Genomic DNA, 21,675 nt, shown 5'->3' with positions numbered 1-21,675 from the left:
GCTGTTCTTGTGTCAGATTCAGTTGCCCAGAGATGCTCCTGGCCAAGGCAATGAATGAAGCCAAATTGACGGGTGGCGGAAAGGCAGGTCTGTGAATGCCCCCCCCCCCTTTAAGCAGTGGTCCTCACCGGAAAGTTTACTCCTTTGCTGAGAGGGCAGCAGGAGAGAGGCTGGATGGCTGCTGTGAATAATGGCACAGGCAGTTGCTGGCTGTTACCCTGGGAAGAGTCTTGAGCCCCAGGACAAGAGAACAATGAGCTGCCGTTCCCAGGAGGGGGGGACTGTCAGAGCTATTTATCAGGCCAGCCCCGGAGCTCCCTCAGCCAGGCCAGTGTCCTTGCAAGGAGAAACGGAGAACCAGGCAGTCTCCTCCGTCAACAAGGCACAGAACGATGAAAGGACAAGTGACCCCATTTAATTGCAAGATCATGCCCTGGCCTTGTGGCAAATGACTCTGGCAGCTCACTGCTTGTCGGAGGGGGGACATTTCTTCCAATCAGGAGGGAAGTACCTGGGGATCAGGGCCCCCAAGGAGGCAGCTGCAAAGCCCCCAGACTCTGAGCAGTGAGGATCTCACTTAACTCCATGTGTTCCTGTAGCACCCTGCTTGTGGTTAACGCTTAGCTGGAATGAAATATTCAACGCAGCAATAGAGAATTTAAAATAATTATTTATTTGTCAGACAAATAAATGAGAGGCACAGTGGTATATGGTTACCAAGCTCTGGCCTGGCTCCTGCCATTATGGCCAGCCCTTATATTCCCTTAATCCAGCCCCCTTTGCTCCTCCTGTGGCTGCCTCTGTCCAATCAGCCTAGTTGGATTTCCTATTGGCTGATTGCTATAACCAATCACAAAAAGATACACCCATATCCTTCTGTCCTTATAAGGAACACAAACAGCTATATATTGTTACATCTATAAATGACAAATAAGTAGTAATATATCTTACATGTGTCTCAACAAGGAATCTTAATTACCAGCTCACCTCTTGCCCTCCCTGCCCTATTGCCTTCTAAAACAAATGGTTAATCTTAAATTTTTATCTTAAACATATGTCAAGGATCTTGAGTTTCACATCAACATTGAAAGATATCCTTCATTTGAAGGTTTCTAAACAAATGTCTGGCAGCTAATATATCAGGACAGCATTTGATGGCGTCTTCTTGTCTGGCAAGAGGCTGGACTGGTGGCTGACTTAATTTCAAGATAAATACAACTTTTCTAGCATTTGTTAAATCCTTTGCATAATTACATTTAAGCCAATATATTTAAGCTAATATATTTCATACATTATCATAGGTAACCTTTTAAAAGGAATAAGGCCTTTTTAAAGTAGAGAGAGAAAGAAAGAAAAGGACTCAGTTTAAAACAGTTTCAGAAGAAGCCTCCTCCCCTTCAGCAAGCTGCTTTTCCCATTATCTGTTTAAGGAAGAAACAGCTTTAAAAAGACTTCCCAGCTAGATGCTTTAAAAAGACTTCCCAGCTAGATGCTTTTTTTCTCCCATTTGCCTCTGGCCTTAGAAAATACAGCTCAAGGTTTAAGAGAGGCCCATGGTATCATTTTACTATTTGCCCATTCCTAATTATGTTTATCTCTGTTTTTTTTATCTTCTGTAACATGTAGGGTCAATGTCCTGCTTTTAGTCTGTAATTTCAGCTTTTACGACTTTGAGAATTGCTTTCTGCTATCAATCAAAAGGGGCCCCTTGTCTTAGGAGAATGGCCAAGGTTTTCTCTGCCTGGCATTGAAACATTTGAAAATCTACTTTTGAAAATCTAAGCCCTCTTTAATATACAAGTCCTGATCAAACATTAATAAAATGCAGGCTTATGCCTGATGCCTCATTCCCCCCTTTCAAGCTCAAGGACCTTCGTCCCAAGTGTCCTTGATAGCTTGACCTTCATCATATTCCTGAGGTAAAGCTCTGTATAGGGCCATGATATGAGGTAGAGTTTCATTTGAAACCATCTTGCTAATTGTACTTCTAAAACATGAAATGATACATGGCATCATACATAAAACCATTACCACTACTGTCAAGAAAAACAAGCAAGACAATAGTATCCCTTTGAGTCCTGTGACATTAGGTAACCAATTGGTGAGCCATCCCATATCCCATCCTTCCCATGTTTGTACTGGGACATGTGCTATATTCTCCATTTTTGTGGCCAACACACGGATTGCCTCACCATTATCTGAAATGTTAAAGCAACAGGCATTCCCTGTCAAGTTCAAGACTCCACATAGGCCTCCCTGCTTGGCAAGTACATAATCCATTCCCATTTTCAGCTGCAAAATGGCGGCTCTACTTTCATCCAACTGTTGTGCAATAAGTCTCAAACTCCGGGCCGTTGCATTGGTTACAAGTTCCACTACTGCTTGCAATCGAATTATTCTGTTTAGATTATAAATAGGATCCCGTGCCCCTTGTATGAGCTCACCAGGATTCCAGGAGGCAGGATCATAATAGGCTATAATGCGCTCTGGTGGCCAATCATCAGTACCGCTCCAACTTTGGGTACTTCCTCCTGCTATATGAGAAATATCAGCGTTTCTTCGTGTACGCTTGGGCAAATTAGTAGGCATAATCCACATTGGTGGTAATACCCATCCCAGGAAACAAGTCCCACTCCATTTGGAGGGGAGTTTCTTGTATGCCCATTCTCCACATATCCACCACAACCATCGTGTCTGAGGTCTTTGGTACGTGGAGTACAGAAGGCGAAATAGCAAAAGAGGTAGAGAGTTCACAGTGCAGTATGTTAGATTGCCTTTTTCTGTCACAGTTATGTTCCATACCACTTTCCATGCATGAATAAAAGGAGGTGCACAGGGCAAGGCATCCCGAGTTCGATAGGTAGTATCGTGTGCCCAGGTATTCTTAATATTATCCCAAGTATAGTGACAATGAGAAGAGCCTATCATGGTAGAATCAGCTGCATCTGATGATTTATGTACACAGAATTCCCCTTGTACAGGTATAACTCGTAATGGTTTAGTTGAGTTCCATCCGGGAAAATTCTGTACTTCTGTCTGGTGTGGTATTTCGCTTACCATACCAATGGCATCTAATGGTATCGGTAATAAGGGCATACCTCCCTCTGAATCATCTGGCCCGAGAGAGCAAACAAGGCAATTGGTCCTATTTGCAACATTGGCTACCATTTCAGCTAAACCTACCCACATATTGTGGTCATGGTGGAATCCATATTTAGTCAATTTGGCCAGATTCAAGGACCCTTCCCCTTCCCAAGGGATCAGGATTAATAATAGAATCATGTTGATGTCTAGCATATGCATTCCTTCCACAAAAGATTACCTTATAGTGATAGCAAATAAATATTAGTCCCAATATAATTCCCCCAGTGACAGAAATGGGGAACCACCAAGACCAAAACATATATCCCGAGGATCCCCAATGAGTAATATCTCTGATAATTGTTCCACAAGGGGGTGGGCAGTCAATTAATTGTATAAGAGAATCTTTCCTTTCACAATCGCTGGTTCAGATGCTCCTCAAGCTTCAGGCGTGCGCAGGTCAGCCAGCTTCCAGGTTGTGGCTGCAGCAGGCCGGTCGTCTAATGTTGCCCGTGACCTAGCCCGTTCCCGGTAGGGCTAGATACAGGGGTTTTTGGAGAGAGTCAGTTTAAGAGGATTAGAGGGGTCACCTTTGCACGTCCAACTGCCTTCGGACTTCTTCAAACGAGAGTGATGAATCCAGGGGGTCACCTCAGCTACCTTCACCGCTGTTGGAGTAGAGAGCAAGACGGTGTAAGGTCCACGCCACTTAGGTGCAAGTGGATCACGTTTCCACTCTTTCACCCATACGCTATCGCCAGCCTGGAACTGATGAATCGGCTCGGCAATGCTGCACGGCGTGCGCTCGAGGACCCACCTGTTAAGAGAAACAAAAACACGGGAGAGAGATTGCACTTGTCCCTGTGTCACATGGTCTCCTATTTGTTTAAGATCAGCTGGAATATCCTGAACAAAGGAGGGCGGTCTCCCATACAGGAGCTCAAAAGGTGACAACTTAAGTCTTTTTGTGGGTGCACACCGAACACGAAACAGTGTTATGGGTAACACATCTACCCATCCCAATCCCGTTTCCTGGGTTAATTTTGCCAATTGGGTTTTCAGAGTCCGATTCATTCTTTCAGTTTTCCCTGAACTCTGAGGCCTATAGGCTGCATGCAGTCTCCATTTCACTTGTAAGACTCGACATACTTCTTGTACTACTTGATCAATGAACGCTGGCCCATTGTCACTTCCAATGCATCTAGGTAATCCAAACCTCGGGATCAATTCAGTGAGGAGTCTCTTAGTTACCTCTCGTGCCTTTTCAGTTCGGGTGGGAAAAGCTTCAACCCATCCGGTAAGAGTGTCTACAAACACAAGGAGATACTTGAATCCCTTAGAAGGGACCAGCTCTGTGAAGTCCACAATTAGGCTTTCCATGGGGACATATCCCACATGTTGGATTCCAGGGGGTTGTACCGGTCCCTGCCTGGGATTGTTTTTAGCACAAAGAACACATTTCTGTGAAATGCAAGTTGCTAATTGTGATAGGTTAATAATATACAACTTCCGACTGAGACTCTCTCTGGTTGCAGTACCACCAAGGTGAGTAGATTCATGATAATTTCTTACAATTGTGCCTGCTAGATGATGAGGTACATAAATCCTATTGTCTGGCAGGATCATCCAACCGTCCTTCACAACTGCTCCTTCCTGTTCAGCCCACTTCCTCTCTTCTGGGGTATAGTGAGGTTTAACTTCTTCTGGAGCTACCTCTGGTATGAGGGCTGCTATAAATCCTCCCACAGGCTTTTGGGCTGCCTCTCGAGCTGCTTTGTCAGCAGCATGATTTCCTCTGGTTATTGGATCCCTTCCTCGTCCATGACCTTTGCAGTGCATTACAGCAATCTGTTCTGGAGCCCATACTGCTTCTAACAGGATTTCTACTTCAGGTCCATATTTCAAGGCCTTCCCGTGGGCTCCTATTAGACCTCTTTCTTTCCATAGAGCACCATGTGCATGCAGGGTTAAGAAGGCATATTTAGAATCAGTATAGATGTTTGCCTTACATCCGGCTGCCAATTGCAGAGCTCTAGTTAAACCTATAAGTTCAGCTTTTTGTGCCGAGGTGCCAGCAGGCAAAGCTTCAGCTTCCACAACTTCCTCATTGGTGACCACAGCATATCCTGCTCGTCTGGCACCTTCATGCAGGTAACTGCTACCATCAGTATAATATACAACATCTGGATTTTTCAATGGTACATCTTTCAGATCGGGTCTACTGGAATAAACTTCATCCATTATTTGGAGACAATCATGTGATTCTTCATCATCTACCTCTGGTAGGGGCAGCAAAGTCGCTGGATTGAGCATATTCACTACTCGTAGATGAATCCTGGGATTTTCACACAATAGGCCTTGGTACCTAGCCATCCTTGGGTTCGTTAGCCAATAACTACCCTTATATTCCATGAGTGTCAGAACAGCATGAGGTACATTCACATACATTGTCTGGCCGAAGGTAAATTTATCAGCTTCTTTGACAAGGCTTGCAGTGGCCGCTACTGCCCTTAGGCATGGAGGCCATCCTTTTGCTACTGAGTCCAATTGTTTTGACAAATAAGCTACTGGACGGTTCCAACTTCCTAATCTCTGGGTCAGGACTGCCGCTGCAATCCCATTCTGTTCATGTACATACAGCTGAAAGGGTTTTTCCGAATTAGGCAGTCCAAGGGCTGGGGCCTCCATAAGTCGTTGTTTGATAACTAAAAAGGCTTGTTGCTGCTCAGGTCCCCATACGAATGGGTCCTTTTCTGCACCTCGAGTGCTTTCATGTAAGGGCTTGGCCAGACTGCTGAAATCAGGTATCCATAGTCTACAAAACCCTGCTGTTCCCAGGAATCCTCTGAGTTGTTTCCTTGTGGTAGGTTCCTTGATAAGGCAAATAGCTTCTTTCCTCTCTGGCCTCAATGCTCGTTGTTGGTGTGAGATGTCAAAGCCCAAATATTTGACCTTTTCTAAACATAACTGTGCCTTTTTCTGGGAAACTCGGTAGCCAGCTTGCCAGAGCAAGTGGAGCAGTTCCTCTGTACCTTCTTTACAGGTATCAAAATCCTTTGCTGCTAGTATAAGGTCATCTACATATTGCAGAACCACCTTTTCTCCAGGTATTGAGGGGTAACTTGTTAGATCCTTCGCCAAGGCAGTGCCAAATAAAGTTGGGGAATTTTTGAATCCCTGGGGCAATCTCGTCCAAGTTAGCTGGCCTTTTGTTCCTGTTAAAGGGTCTTCCCACTGGAAGGCAAATATAGGTTGGCTCTGTGGTGCCAGCCGGCAACAGAAGAATGCATCTTTCAAGTCCAATACAGTAAAAAATGTTGCTTCTGGTGGGATCAAACTCAGCAGGGTGTATGGGTTTGGTACATTTGGGTGCAAGGTCTCGATAGCCTGGTTTACGAGCCTCAAGTCCTGCACTGGCCTGTATTCATCTGTCCCAGGTTTTCGAACAGGCAAAAGGGGTGTGTTCCACTCTGATTGGCAGGGCTTAAGCAGACCATATTTTAATAGGCGGTCCAAATGTTTCTGGATGCCCTCTGCTGCTCGCCGGGGTAAAGGATATTGCTTTACAGATACAGGGGTAGCCATAGGTTTTAAGGTTACTACAATTGGAGCTATATTCTTGGCCATTCCTGGTGGGCTATTTTCGGCCCATACTCCTGGTGGCACCTGTAGAGTTCGGAGGAGCTTGTTTAACTCTGTATCCAATGTGGGTTGGACTTGCAGGGCTGACATTAGGCGCCATGATTGTTCCTTAGGTACTGAGAGGGAAATTATTCCTGCTGCCTTTGATGGCAATTTCATTTCTGGACCTCGAGGAGTGAAGGTGATTTGGGCCTGCAATTTGGACAGCATATCTCTACCTAAGAGAGGTATTGGACACTCAGGTATATACAAAAACTGATGGGTTAAACGATGTCCCCCAATCTGGCATTCCAAAGGTTGGAGGAAAGACCTCTTAGCTGACTGACCAGTGGCACTTTTAATGACTACACTTTTGGATGCCTTTTTCTGCAATAGTTCTGGGAGTACTGAGTATTCAGCCCCAGTATCAATCATAAAGTCTATTAAATGGCTTCCTAATTGAATCGTGACCGTGGGCTCCTGGAAGCCTAACTTTATGGAGTCCGGTCTTTCCTAGTCTTGGGTAAAATCCTCCTCTGCCAGTCCAATGACATTGTCCCTACTCCGTCCTTGTCCAGGTCTCTGATATCTTCCATCTCGGATCATTCCCCGTCCCCGTCCCTGGTTTCTTGGGCCGGAGCCTGGGCCTGGGCCTGGGCCTGGGCCTGGGCGTACTTCTTCCAACCTCAGGGGTTCAGGACATTCCCGCTTCCAATGACCCTCCTTCTTGCAATTTGCATTGATTCCTTCCCAGTGGTGGATTCCTTCCCCGCCCTCTTCCTCCATTTAAGGGGCGGTAGTCTTGCTTCACTGCTGTGGCTAGCATTACCATCTTTTCCTTCTGCCACTTCTTCTTCTCTTGTTTCTCAGCCTCATCCCTATTCCGATAAACTCGGCGTGCAATGGCCATAATTTGGCTCATCAGCATCCCTTCCCATCCTTCTGATTTCTGAATTTTCTTACGAATGTCAGAAGCGCACTGGGCCACAAATGTAGCAGTAATCATTCTGCTGTTTTCAGGGGCTTCAGGGTCAAAAGGAGTCCATATACGATAGGCTTCTTGCAGCCTCTCTAAAAAGTCTCCTGGACTCTCATTTGGTTTCTGTTCTACTTCTGAGACTTTAGACATATTAGTGGGCTTCTGGCATGCCCTGCGGATACCTTGCACAAGCGTCTGGCGGTAGGTGGTAAGTCTGGCCAGGTGAATTACATTGTTTGGATCCCAATTAGGATCTTCCAAGGGAAAGTTGTCTTGGAGATGACGGTCAATATTAAAAATATTTCCCACTCTGGCCTGCTCACGCAAATATATCTGTGCCTTTTCAATTATGTCTCTCCTTTCCTCAGTGGTGAACAGAGTATTCAGGAGCTGGCGGCAATCTGTCCAAGTAGGACTATGAGTATTTATTATTGAAGTCACCAAGTCCATCATAGCCTGAGGTTTTTCTGCGAAAGATGGGGTGTGTGTTTTCCAATTCATCAGATCTGTAGTCGTGAATGGAATATATTGCAGGGTCGAAGTTCGAGGTGGCCTTGGTCCAGGTAGCCCGTTAACCAGCACAGGCTCCTCAAGTGCATCAAATACTCTTCTGAGAGGGGCTACTACGTGATCTTTCTCTTCGCTTTGCTCTAGGGGCCTTAAATCATAGGGGATGGTATTTGTCCCAAGGCGTTCTTTTAGCAGCTGTATACGCCTGGCTGTATTGCTTGCTGACCGATTAAGGTCTCCCTGTAACTTCTGTAATAATTCTCTAGGACTTGGATGTACAGGAGTTTGGGGTAGGCAATCAGTTGTTTCACTAAAAGAGACTGTAGATGGAGTTCTACTGGGACTCACAGATGGAATAACCACTTCTGCTTGGGCTTTATTATAGGCCTCCAATGCCTCCTGAAGATATTTATCATAATCTATCAAGGAATCAAGTTCTGTGACTCCAGCCCCATTATTCATTCCACTTTCTTGCCTTGGGGTTACAACTGGTGGAGGGTTTGGATTAGGCTCCCTTCGATGTGGAGCATAGGGTGGAGGTGGAAGCAGCTCTTCCTCTGGTCCCTCAAAAATGGGTTTGAGTTTATTTGGCAAAATTCCTTTCCTAGCTTCGGCTTTTACAGCCAATAATTTGCATCGTTGGACTTTGCATTCCCTTATCCATGGAGGATTTTTATTTAATGTGCTCAGCCAGGAATCTATATATGAAAATTGTTCTGGGCACCCTCCAATTTCTTTGGCGATGTTGGACCAAAGTTTGCTTACTAAATTTATATCAAAGGTTCCTTGAGATGGCCATTCAGTATTTTGCTTCGGCCACTCTAATTCACATAACGTTCTCAGGCGCTCTGGCGTCATTTTGACTCCATATGCCCCTGAGAAGGCTTTCTTAAAATTATTTAACATACATTCAAGAGGTGTATTTTCCCCTTTTGAACCCCCAACTCCCATTGTATGGCCCTGTGAAGTATCCACTCAGTCACTCACACACACGCTTCGTGGGGTTTCTTGCCCAGATGGAGTCGCCTCACTGGGAACCGAAGTACTACCCACTCCACACTCAGGTCAGCTACAGATTGCTCTGTACTTTCTCACACATACAATGCGCTGGATACTTCACCACACACTACCTCCCAACTTCCCCTTTTCCCCCACCAGACCACCATCTGATGTACCCAACCACCTAGCGTACTCAGTTCCCACTTACTGAGACGCAGAAGTTTGATCAAGACTTCTCTTCCTCCCAGTTAATTGGAGGGCCAAAACCCCTTAGTGCACTTACCCCTGGTTGGTTCCGTTTCCCCCCGGTCCGTCGCCGCCAGTGAGCAGGGTATCAGACAGACGAGACTTCTGCGTTCCCCCTGGAAAAATTTACCAGTGCGCGCTTGGGTAAGCAGTTTAGAGATCCTCTCTCTTGTACCCTGCTCAGTAGAGCGAAGGGGCTGCGTTCCAGCAGACCACTTATCCGAGTCACAGGGCACCATAAAATGTAGCACCCTGCTTGTGGTTAACGCTTAGCTGGAATGAAATATTCAACGCAGCAATAGAGAATTTAAAATAATTATTTATTTGTCAGACAAATAAATGAGAGGCACAGTGGTATATGGTTACCAAGCTCTGGCCTGGCTCCTGCCATTATGGCCAGCCCTTATATTCCCTTAATCCAGCCCCCTTTGCTCCTCCTGTGGCTGCCTCTGTCCAATCAGCCTAGTTGGATTTCCTATTGGCTGATTGCTATAACCAATCACAAAAAGATACACCCATATCCTTCTGTCCTTATAAGGAACACAAACAGCTATATATTGTTACATCTATAAATGACAAATAAGTAGTAATATATCTTACATGTGTCTCAACAAGGAATCTTAATTACCAGCTCACCTCTTGCCCTCCCTGCCCTATTGCCTTCTAAAACAAATGGTTAATCTTAAATTTTTATCTTAAACATATGTCAAGGATCTTGAGTTTCACATCAACATTGAAAGATATCCTTCATTTGAAGGTTTCTAAACAAATGTCTGGCAGCTAATATATCAGGACAGCATTTGATGGCGTCTTCTTGTCTGGCAAGAGGCTGGACTGGTGGCTGACTTAATTTCAAGATAAATACAACTTTTCTAGCATTTGTTAAATCCTTTGCATAATTACATTTAAGCCAATATATTTAAGCTAATATATTTCATACATTATCATAGGTAACCTTTTAAAAGGAATAAGGCCTTTTTAAAGTAGAGAGAGAAAGAAAGAAAAGGACTCAGTTTAAAACAGTTTCAGAAGAAGCCTCCTCCCCTTCAGCAAGCTGCTTTTCCCATTATCTGTTTAAGGAAGAAACAGCTTTAAAAAGACTTCCCAGCTAGATGCTTTAAAAAGACTTCCCAGCTAGATGCTTTTTTTCTCCCATTTGCCTCTGGCCTTAGAAAATACAGCTCAAGGTTTAAGAGAGGCCCATGGTATCATTTTACTATTTGCCCATTCCTAATTATGTTTATCTCTGTTTTTTTTATCTTCTGTAACATGTAGGGTCAATGTCCTGCTTTTAGTCTGTAATTTCAGCTTTTACGACTTTGAGAATTGCTTTCTGCTATCAATCAAAAGGGGCCCCTTGTCTTAGGAGAATGGCCAAGGTTTTCTCTGCCTGGCATTGAAACATTTGAAAATCTACTTTTGAAAATCTAAGCCCTCTTTAATATACAAGTCCTGATCAAACATTAATAAAATGCAGGCTTATGCCTGATGCCTCATTCCAATTTCTGCAGGTTCATTGAGTGGTTTGTATCCTAGTGGGGTATATGCTGGTATTTTCTGCCAGGCCCGAGGTCCTCTGACTGACACCCCTTTTGAGCTTCTCTCCTCCTCTTTATTTAAACCCATTTTCTTCAGGAAGAAAGGAAGGTTGAGAAACTGAGGCAAATAGTGAAGTTCTGAGCTCCTCCATTCATGCAAAGGGACTGGTTTTGTCTCACACACCACACTTGCAAAGCACCACCTCCCAATTATACAGAGAAAGCTCTTCTCTCCCCCCCTCATGATAAAAGTTTAAAGAATTTTCCATTGCATGGAGGGAGAGGAGAGGGGAACATTTTCTCCCTCTCTGAACACCAGGACTTGTGGGCATCCAGAAAAGCTGAACATTGGAAGATTAGGATGTGGTTGAACTGTGGAACTCTCTCCCACAGCAGACAGTGTTGGCCCCCAACCTAAATAGCTTTTAAAAAGGAGCTAAAGATTCATGGCAGAGAGGACTCTCCGTGGCTCAGCTCCAAGCAGCAATGCTTCTGAATCCCAGTCGCTGCAAGATGGGAGAGGGAGAGTTCTTGCACGGAGGTTCTGCTTGCGGCTTTCCTATAATGCGTCTCTGGGCGGCTGCTGTGAGGGTGCCAGACTAGAAGGGCCTCTGGGGCTGATCCAGCAGGACTCTGTTCTTGTCTTCTGTTCTTCTCTTCTCCAGTTCCCCAGAGTCTCCCAACCTCAGGATGAGTCGTTTTCCATTTACGTCCCATTTCCCCCATCATGGAACTAAGAGTTCCCCCACCCTTCCTCTTGCCCCACTGCTGTCCCCCAGGGAAAACCGCTCTTTAACACTCAGTTGGAGCAAACAGCAATTTGGGTTTTCTCTGGACTGATGTTTGCTCCAATTGAGAGCTAGAGAGCAAGTTTTCCCTGTGAAAGGAGTGGATGGGGGGGACACGACTGCTTGGAGCCATGCTTGGTTGGGGAAACCCAGCCAGGTGGGCGGGGTATAAATCATCATCACCATCACCATCATTTCATTATCAAGCAGAAGACCCCCCCCCAACGCCCATGATCTCTAAGCACAGGGCAAGTGGGAACGTGGAGGAGCCCTACCCTCAATTTTGCCTCAATTTATTGATTTGCCTATTACTTTATTATTTTGATTTTATTTATCAAACTTGTATACTGCCCTTCACCCAAAGACCACAGGGCAGTTCACAGCGTGGAAGTACAGTGGGGTTCCCAGGCAGTCGTCTCCCGTCCAGACGTTGACCAGACCCAGATGCTGGCCCGTTTAGCTTCAGGGGAAAGAGGAAGAGCTGCACTTAGGATTGTCTTCAGTGGTGCTCAGGCAGCACCCCAGCTGTGCAGTGGGGTTTTCTCCCTCTCCCCACACGTCGGGGGGTCTGCAGGGGGCAGGAAAGGGAGCTTCCATTACTCAAGTGGAAGTTGACTACATGAGTGGAACGGGAGTGTCGGATCTGAGCCTTGGGTTTGCTCCAGGAAGGAAAGCGAAGGTCGAACCCATTGTTTCTGATGGGTGGGGTATAAATAAGAAATTATTATAAAAATTATATTATTATTGATCACACAAAAAGTTAATTCAGGTTAAACAGGATAATGAAACAAGTTCTGTTGCACAATGAGATGAATAAATCTGCAAGACTCTTCAATGAGAAGGGAGGGTCTCCGTGTCCCAGCCCTTGAAGGAGAGATCTTCCTTCTCATTCTGCGGCACTTGCTCTGCTCAAAAATCTTGACCCAGAACTTGGCTGAGAAGGCCAAACCTTCTGGATTCTCCCTCCCTCTTCTGCTTCTGCCAAGCAGCTCCCAGCAGCCCAAAAATACACGTCCACCTTCTGGCCTGGAAAGCTAGAGGAGCCAAACTCCTGGCCTTCAGAAAGGAAGGTCTCCTCTGAGTGCAAAGGCTTTTCCTCTTCCTTTTCCGCTCATGCTCTGCCACGATGAGGGCTCATTCACACCCCCAGTGTCACCCTGGGGAAACCCACTTTTTATGGCTGAATCAGGGCTGGATGAACCTTAAGCAAAACAAACATGTGCTGAGGGCCTCAAGGGAGGCGGGGATAAATAAAGTGGAAGCATACCCAAATAATCATTGTTTTCCATCTTACTGGAGGATTTATTTTGAAAAATAAAATATAATTTTATGGTTTATTGTTGTTTACATTTTGATTAAAAAATTATCATTAGTATGTTGTCCATCTGGGGGGCTTCCAACATATATAAAAACATAATAAAACATTGAACTTTTTTTAAAAAAAAATTCCCTATACAGGGCTGCCTTCAGATGTCTTTTGAAGGTTGTATAGTCACTTATCTACTTGGCTTGGGGGTCACATAACTCCACACCCGTCTCCAATGAAAATAGAGATGTCCTAAGGACATAGCTGTCAACTTTTCCCTTTTCTTGCGAGGAATCCTATTCGGAATAAGGGAATTTCCCTTAAAAAAGGGAAACGTTGACAGCTATGCCTAAGGAAAAGCAGGACGTTCCAGGATCAGATCAGAAACTGGGATGGCTTCTGTAAATCCGGGGCTGTCCCTGGAAAACAGGGCCTGTAAGTGAAATTAAGAGGCAGTGTGGCCTAGTGGTGAGAGTGTTGGACTAGGACCTGGAGGACCTGGGTTCACATCCCTGTTTGGCCATGAAGCTCACTGGATACATGGCCTCTCCTAAGTGGCCCCCTGCCAAGGATTCTCTAGCTGAGATTCCTGCATTGCAGGGGCTGGACTAGAGGACCTTTGGGGTCCCTTCCGACTCAGGGGAAACCCAGCCTGTGTGTGCTGCTGGTGGGAGGCCACAGAGAGCTGGCAGTGCTCCCTGCTCCGTTCGTGTCCGAGCTCTGCGGACGGAGAACCTTGAGCTTTACAGCAGGTGGACCGTGAAGATGGGCTTCCAGCAGGCAAGGGCAGGGGGCAATTTGGGTGCCAAGGGCAGGGGGCAAATCCTGTGCAACGTGGGTGGCTGGGAAGGGCAGGGAAATGGCTACGTGCCTCTGGCGCTGATGCATCTCTCTCTCTCCCCCTTCAGGCGATGGGAACCCCAAGGAGAGCAGCCCTTTCATCAACAGCACAGACCTGGAGAAGGGGAAGGAATATGACGGGAAAAACATGGCCTTGTTTGAGGTGAGCTGGGCGCGTCCTGAATCGGGAAGGGAAGATTTGGGATGGAGGAGCCACAGCTGGCGGGGGGAGCAGGAGTCTTGCATGTAGGCAGACTCAAGATGGGAAACGCAGAGTTAAATCAGAAGCATTCTTGTTCGGGATTGTAGGGAAAGGCCTGCCAAGGAAATGAAAGAACTTATTTATGTACGGGACAATGGGGGCAAGAGTCTTGATAGCACAAGGATGGAAGAATGAGGAAATCCCGACAAAAGAACAGTGGCAAGAAAAACCGAGGGACTATGCGGAACTGGCGAAATTGACATACAAACTGGAATATAGACATATAGACTGGAAAGAGAATACAGACATATAGACTGGAAAGAGAAGCTGCTGAATTGCAACTCATTACCAAACTTAAAACAACGGAGAGACCTGGTCTGAACAGAGACATTGGATTCTTATCTCATTATACATGACTAAGCCATTTCTCACCTTCTCACCCCTTGCCTTTTCCTGTAAGACCTATTACAGACCTATTACAGTCGTTAAGAGTCGTCAACAGGCTCATCTCAGCTATCTGCCAATCACCCATTCCCACCACCCTTCTGAGTAATACCCCTCCCCACCTTCTCACTATATAGAAGGATCTGGCAACTTCTGTTTCAGTGTATCTGAAGAAGTGTGCATGCACATGAAAGCTCATACCAAGAACTAACTTAGTTGATCTTTAAGGTGCTACAGGAAGGAATTTTTTTATTTTGACATACAAACTGTGAGACAAGGACGACTGTGGCTTTAAAGAAGAATGGGAACTTTTTACAAATTAATTAAAAAAAACACCCCCAAAATGAATTGGACTCCCTGGCAGGTTTTGAATAAACTCACACAGATTTATTATTGTTAACATAATAAATAGATCATTTAAAGATCTTTACAATTTTATAATATGCAGAGAATAATTTGTGTTGAAAAATCAGAGAGAGGAGCTGAGGGAAGTCTGGGGGGTGGGGGGGAGGGAGGGTTTTTCTTGGTGGGGGGAGGGGGGAAATGGGGGGGATGAAGATAAGTTTTTGATAATTTATGTTGAAATTCTTAATGAAAACCATTAAAAAAGAGAGAAGGAAACACAGAGAGTTAGAGAGCAGACACGCAAGCTGGGTTTCCACAGTGGGAGGCAGCCCTGCTCCTGAATCCCAGTTGCTAGAAGCTGCAGGAGGGGAGAGTTGCTCTTGGCTCGGATCCTGCCTCTGGGTTTCCCATCTGGGCATCTGGCCGGCCACTGTGAGAGCAGGATGCTGGACTAGCTGGACCCCTGGCCTGATCCGCAGGCCCTTCTTAGGGAGGTCTATTGTGGTAGCAGAACCTCCATGCTCAGGCACAGCCTACCTGTGAATGCCATTGTGCTCAGATTGTGGGCTTCCCATGGGTTCAGCCACTGTGAGAAGAGGCTGCTGGACTAGAGGGGCCCTGGCCGGATCCAGCAGGCTATTATGTCCTTATGTGCAGCATAGCTGTCAACTTTTCCCTTTTCTGGCAAGGAATCCTATTCGGAATAAGGGAATTCCCCTTAAAACAAGGGGGGGGGGAAACGGTTGGGGGGCCGCTAGGGGCACATTGGAAGATGGCTGACAATACCATCTCTCCGACCCACATGAGTTAATTAAGAGGCTGATATGGGAGTATGCAGCCTCCCTTGTTGCCCCAAGGGAATGGGGAACACTGCCTTGCCTGCTGTGGCCATAAATCACCCCCGGATTCAAAAGAAGGGGGTGAGAGCACTAGGCACAAAGCCCTTGTGTGGGTCCGGCTCTCCCGGACGCTGTCTCTGATCGCGCGCTGGCTGCAGCAGCTCGAAATAAACAATTAGAAAGAAGCAAATGCACATACTTCAAGTGAAGATCGGGAGTAAAGACTGCTAATTAAAGGGATCTCTGTGAAGTGGAAGCGATGGGCTGGAACAATAAATCAAAAAGAAGAGTCATCAAAGGATTGGTATGTAGCGGAACTGAAAAGGGGAGGGGGGAAACTTTTCTTTTTTTGTCTTATGTGAGTACCTACTAACCGCCCCCCCCCCAAAGAAAGAAAGAATCGTTGCAATTACTGATCACAAGCAGGAGGCTTAAGAAATGTGTGGAAATAAATTATTAATCAAAGACATGGCTGGTGGGAAGATCAGGAAGGAATGAAAGTTCTTTGTGACGCAGCAATAAAAAGAGATTTGTTACGGCAGGCCTGCCTACAGGAGGATGAGGGCGAGGAGGACCATGGCTTGTTACTATATCGGAAAGTGAGCTGGACCTGGCAGGGCCCCCTGAGAAAATTGATGAGAGACTGGCAGGCCTGTGGAAATCAACGGACAGACTGTGGAAATGTTTTGTACGGAGGTGCGGAAATGGCGCCTGTTTTTCTTCTTTTTGATATGGCTCTTGGAGGAGTGTAAAATCCACACAGGATACAACAACGTTTGTTTTCAACCCGCTTGTGGAGACTATCAGAGATCACAAAGAAAGGAATATATGATAACAAGAAGAAGATGAGGAAAACAACAAAGAGAAGGTACATTAAAGCAGCAGCAAGAGTGATGTTTGGATCCCTTTCGGAGCACAAAGTATGGGTACCCCCAACAAAAATTTAAAAATTTGGCTGTGTAATTTGGAACTAATGTGATTTGGAATTAATGTGATGTGATTGGCCTGTTAATAAAAATTATTTAAAAAAAGAAAAAGGGAACGGTTGACAGCTATGAGGTACAGTTCAAGGCCCAGCTTCTCCAAATAGGCTCAGGTGATGAGAAAGACCTCTACCCTGAGGTGGGAAGGGGAGGAAGAGTTGGGCAGCTGCTTGCAATGGAGGCACTGTCAGCAGCCAAGTCCGCTGCCTCTCTGGCCGGCCCCCCGGCCCCCTGAACCGCCCCGAGGCGCAGGACCCGCCCACGCTGTCCATGGTGATGGAGGCAGTGAAGACCCTGGATGAGCGCAAGGGGGCTTCTGTCGTGGCCATAAAGCGCTACATCCTGGGCACCTACCCCGGGGTGGACCCCATCCGCCTGAAGTACGCCCTGAAGGTGGCCCTGGCCAAAGGCCTGGAAAGGGGCTGCCTCATCCGGCCACAAAAGTCTTCCACCCTGGGGGCCACAGGGAGATTCAAGCTGGGCACAAAGAAGCCAAGGGAAAGAAAGCCAGGAAAAGCATTCGGATTCGGATGGAAAAACAGTGCCCAGACCGAAGAAAGCGGCCAAGAATCCCACGGCAAAGGTTCCTGTGGAGAAACCGAGGCAGGGAGTAATCGCAGAAGGGAAGGAGGAGGAGGCGGCTTCCAGCCAGAGGACCAAGGCGAAAGCGAGCAAACAGCCAGGCAAACCTCCAGCGAAGCCCAAGGCAAAGAAGTCCCCCCCGGGGGGGGGAGAAAGAGGCCCCAATCCTCAAGAAACGGAGCTCTTCCAGGGCCTTCCCAGCAAACACACCCGGTGCCCCCCCCCCGGAAAGCTGTGTCTAAGGAAAGCAAGACGGGGGGCCAAGGACGAGGGCCCCCCCAGGCAGAGGCCAAGGCGCCTGCAGCGGCCAAGAAAACCAAAGAGGCCAAGGGAGAGAAAGCCAAGGCTGACAAGGGTCCAAGCCCCCCAGAGCCAAAGGTGGGAGGAAGGAGGAGAATCCAGCCAGCCGGGGCCCCAAGGAGGCCTGAGGGGCCAGATTCTGCAGGGGGGGCAGGATGGGGGCACATGGCTGTCCAACGCGGCACCCTCCATCCGCCTTGTCCAAGGGAGAGGAGACCCCTTTTATGGTGGGGGCTGCCCCTCCACCTCTGGCAAAGACCCTGTTTTTAAACACCGTGTCATTTCCCAATAAAGTTCAGAATGCAGCCCCCCCAAAAAAAGAAAGAAAGAAAAGAAAGAAAAGAAAGAAAAGAAAGAAAAGAAAGAAAAGAAAGAAAAGAAAGAAAAGAAAGAAAAGAAAGAAAAGAAAGAAAGAAAGAGCTCTGCCCTCTCTGCCTGAGACCCTGGGGAGCTGCTGCCAGCCAAAGTAGGCAGCACTGGCCTAGTTGGATCAACAGCTTAAGGTAGCAGCACCTCCTGCGTTTCAAGGGAGAAATGGGGTGTGCAGAGCGGGGGGTTGGGGGAGCGGAGAGGCAGTTGTGGGTCAAGGGGGATGTGGAGAACCCCTCTTCAGCCCCGCTCCTCCTTCTGCCCCACAGGAGGAAATGGACACCATCCCCATGGTGTCGTCCATGCTCAGCGGCCTGGCCAACTACACCAACCTGCCTCAGGGCAGCCGGGAGCACGAGGAGGCGGAGAACAACGAGGGAGCCAAGAAGAAGCCCGTCAAGGTGAGCCATTCAGGGGACTGGTCTTTGCCTCTGCGGGTTCCTTGTGGGGTTGTGGGCGGAGGGGGGCTTGGCTCTGGACCCCAAGTTTGCGCCTCCTTTCCAGAGGGTCAGGGGCTGAGCTGCTGCCTGTGGACTCTCTGTGGCTCTGCTGCGGCTGTGTTGTTCTTTTTAAAAAAATAAAACAAAATGGGTTTTTAACAAAAAATGAAGTGCAAATATAGGCGGGGGGGGGGGGACGGGGGACGGGACAAGGAATTAAAACATGCAAACCATTAAGTGTCACAGCCAGAAAGGACAAGAGTGTAAAAATACAGAGCAGCTCCAAAGGGATAGTAAAGTATTCCCTTTGCAAATAATACAGATTTATACAAATCAAAGTATCCACCGTTCTTGAGAATAAAGGTTCCACAGAGTCTTACATTTGCAAATCCCGGTGGCACAGAGTCACCACGTGCCTCAGTTGTCTGCATGTAAAGAAGGGGCTTCGGGTGATGATCTCAGGGCCCAGGACGGTTATATGGGGAGAGGCTGTCCTTGAGATTCTGCTTGTGGGGATTAAACGAGATGGGGAGGCAGCCATGTCCCCCACCTTCTGCCCTGTGGAGAAGAAAGTGGGCTATGGATAAACAAAGAAATCCTTCTTGACGGGACTTGGAGCCTCCCGTGTGACCCCACCACTTGTTTCCTGGCATTATTGCACCGCTTTCTGCATAAGTGTTGAAACGCGAGCGAGGAAGAAAGGATTTGTTTGAACTGTCTTGAGGAACCTTTGAGCCCTCCTTGCCCTCTCCCTCCCCTGGCACAGCCTGGCAAGGCACCTCCATCCTTCACTGTCGGCAGATGTTTTCCTCTGCCCGGTGCCAGGGGAAGAGGCTTCTCTGCCAGGACGACGGAGGGTAGTTCTGAGAGCAAGCCCCTCACCCGCTCATCCGGCCTGCTCCCCTGGGAGGAGGGTGGGGGGGATCCATCCTGCTCCGCACCCCCCAGGTGCCTCACCACCCTCTCTGCTCCCTCCCCTTGCAGGCTCCCCAGATGGGCACCTTCATGGGCGTCTACCTGCCATGCCTGCAGAACATCTTCGGCGTCATCCTCTTCCTCCGCCTGACGTGGGTCGTTGGCATTGCGGGCATCATGGAGTCCTTCTGCATGGTCATCCTCTGCTGCTCCTGCGTGAGTTGCCCCCTCCTTGGGGACCCCGTGGGCAGAGGGGGGAGGGGGAGAAGCCCCCCCCCCTGTTTTCACCAGGCAGGCAGGATTCCTCAGGGCCAGCAGCTCAGGCCATCGCTCTGGCCAGAAACTTAGGGAAGGAAGGTGAAAATGAGGAGCCCCTGAAATGCCCACATTCTGCCCCAATCTTTAAGGTCTCACCCCAGGGCGGGGGTGGGGGGGTCACGTGGGAAGCTCACGGCTGCCCTTTGGGATGGTTGGCAGTGGGACAGGCGATCTGGGAAGGTGGCAGGCTCCCCCTGCTTGGAAGTTTTTAACGAGAGGTTGGGTGGCCCCTGTCAGGGCTTCTTGAGCTGCAATGTCTGAATTGCAGCTCCCACCCAGCTCTTCGGTTTTATGATTTTTAAATTTGGGGTGTGTGTGTGTAATCAAAGCTACTAAATAGATCTATTAACAAACACACAGGTAATTCAGAACTGCAGTCCAGGAAATAAATACAGCAGAAGGTTACTTCTTCCTCCAATAAATTGTCCCAGTTGGCACAGCAGGCAGGTAGATTGCAGGCTGGAGGAGCACCTGTCAGGGATTCCTCACCTGCGATTCCTGCATTACGGGGGCTGGACTAGAGAGCCCTTGGGGGTCCCTCCCCCTCTACAGTTCCAGGATTCTATGTGCCAGTGGTGGACGCAGCCAGGCCAGGCATAGGAAGGCAGCTGCCGGCGCTGGGGATGGATACACCTGCCTGGATGGGCAATGGTGCGGCGAAGCTGATTAATCCCCGCCTGCCTCCCAGGGACTCATCCAGCTGCATCCTGCCCCAAAGGCACCGCTCAGCCCATCCATCTCCCGGCCGTCCCCAGGAAGCAGCCTTGCCAAGTTGATTCAGCCCCCACCTCTCCCCACCCCATTACCTGCCCTCAACCCCCCAAAGGGACCTCCCTTCTGGCTGGTTGGGGCAGCCCTAAAGCCCTGGGTTCAAGTCCCTGCCCCCCAACAGGAAGGAGGAGGGCAGGGCGCTGGCTTTGCAAAGTCTGATTCAGCGAAACAAATCACAGAATCTCAGAGCGGTCGATTTTGAGGGGCTCCGTTCGTCATCTAGTCCAACCCTCTTAAATGCAGGAATCCCAAAAGTTGTTTTCACAAGCCTAACCAGACATGGAATTTTACTTGTTTTTAAATTCTGTTGCTTCCGTTTATATTTTGCACCACTTCATTAAGGCAGCCTCTTTGTTTGGAGTCTGTTGGTTTTGCGGGTCTTCTTTTTTTTAATAAGTATTGTTTTATGAAACCACTTACAGATTTTTGCTTTTCAAATCAAGCAGCCTGTACATTTGGCTGAAGAATATAGAAATCGGTGTAGCAAGCCCTGCAGCTAAGCTGCAACACTTTTCAAATGGAAGCCTGTTCTGGAAAATGGGCGTCATCGCCTTTGCTTTCTTTCGAATGCCCTTTGAGGATAAACGAAAGGGAAATTTTAACAGCGCTGTGCTGTGTTGCACACAGTGACTGATGGCGGGGGGAGTGTGGATCTGGCCCTGTGGCCCCCCCGGCCCCTTTGAGCTGGTTTCTGGGTGGATGAGATGTGGCCCTCATTCCAGGGGGACCCTGCAAGAGGAGGGGTCTCAGCAGCACAGGCAAGGGGAAGCCGCTTCCCAGACCCTGAGAGCCTCTGAGCTTCTCAAAATCAGAGTGACTTCCCTGTATGACTGACAAGCCGGGAGGGCTCTGCTCTGCCTCCACAGCTGGAGACAGCAATGTCTCTGAATCCCAGATGCTGGAATCCTCAGGAGGGGAAAGTGGATCTGGGATCCTGCTTGTGTGTTTGCCCTGGGGGAATCTTGTCTGATCCAGAAAGCGTTTCTTATTTTATTCTTATTTTATTTTACTTTATTATTTCATAACAATTATATACTGCTTGATTGTAAAGAAAGCTCAAAACAGTTTACCAAAAAGAGAACAGAACAGTAAGATTATTAGTAAAAGCAATACAAACCTTCAAAAAATTAAAACCAACAATAAACTAAAAATACAACAGCATCCTAAATGTCTGGGTAGGCTTGCCAAGCAAATGTTGTTTCAACACAACAAATGCGCCTGCTTGATGTCAAGAGGCAGGGAGTTCCGCAGTGCTAGTG

The 21,675-nt window shown here is 47.6% G+C and overlaps 1 protein-coding gene across 2 annotated transcripts in view; it reads left to right on the top strand.

Annotated features, from left to right (window-relative positions):
- SLC12A5 (solute carrier family 12 member 5) overlaps positions 1-21,675 on the top strand; it is a 120,592-nt gene that overhangs the window by 61,857 nt on the left and 37,060 nt on the right. For both annotated transcript variants that reach the window (XM_083507358.1, XM_083507359.1), the window contains exons 2-4: positions 13,977-14,071; positions 18,242-18,373; positions 19,397-19,543. In XM_083507358.1, coding sequence (XP_083363484.1) covers positions 13,977-14,071; positions 18,242-18,373; positions 19,397-19,543 — 374 coding nt within the window. The remainder of the gene's footprint in view (positions 1-13,976; positions 14,072-18,241; positions 18,374-19,396; positions 19,544-21,675) is intronic.

The sequence above is a fragment of the Podarcis liolepis genome (genome assembly GCF_965112155.1).
Source record: "Podarcis liolepis genome assembly, chromosome: 6".
Taxonomy (NCBI): Eukaryota; Metazoa; Chordata; class Lepidosauria; order Squamata; family Lacertidae; genus Podarcis; species Podarcis liolepis.
The sequence above is the reverse complement of the archived record's forward strand: the minus strand, read 5'-3'. Positions and strand labels throughout refer to the sequence as shown.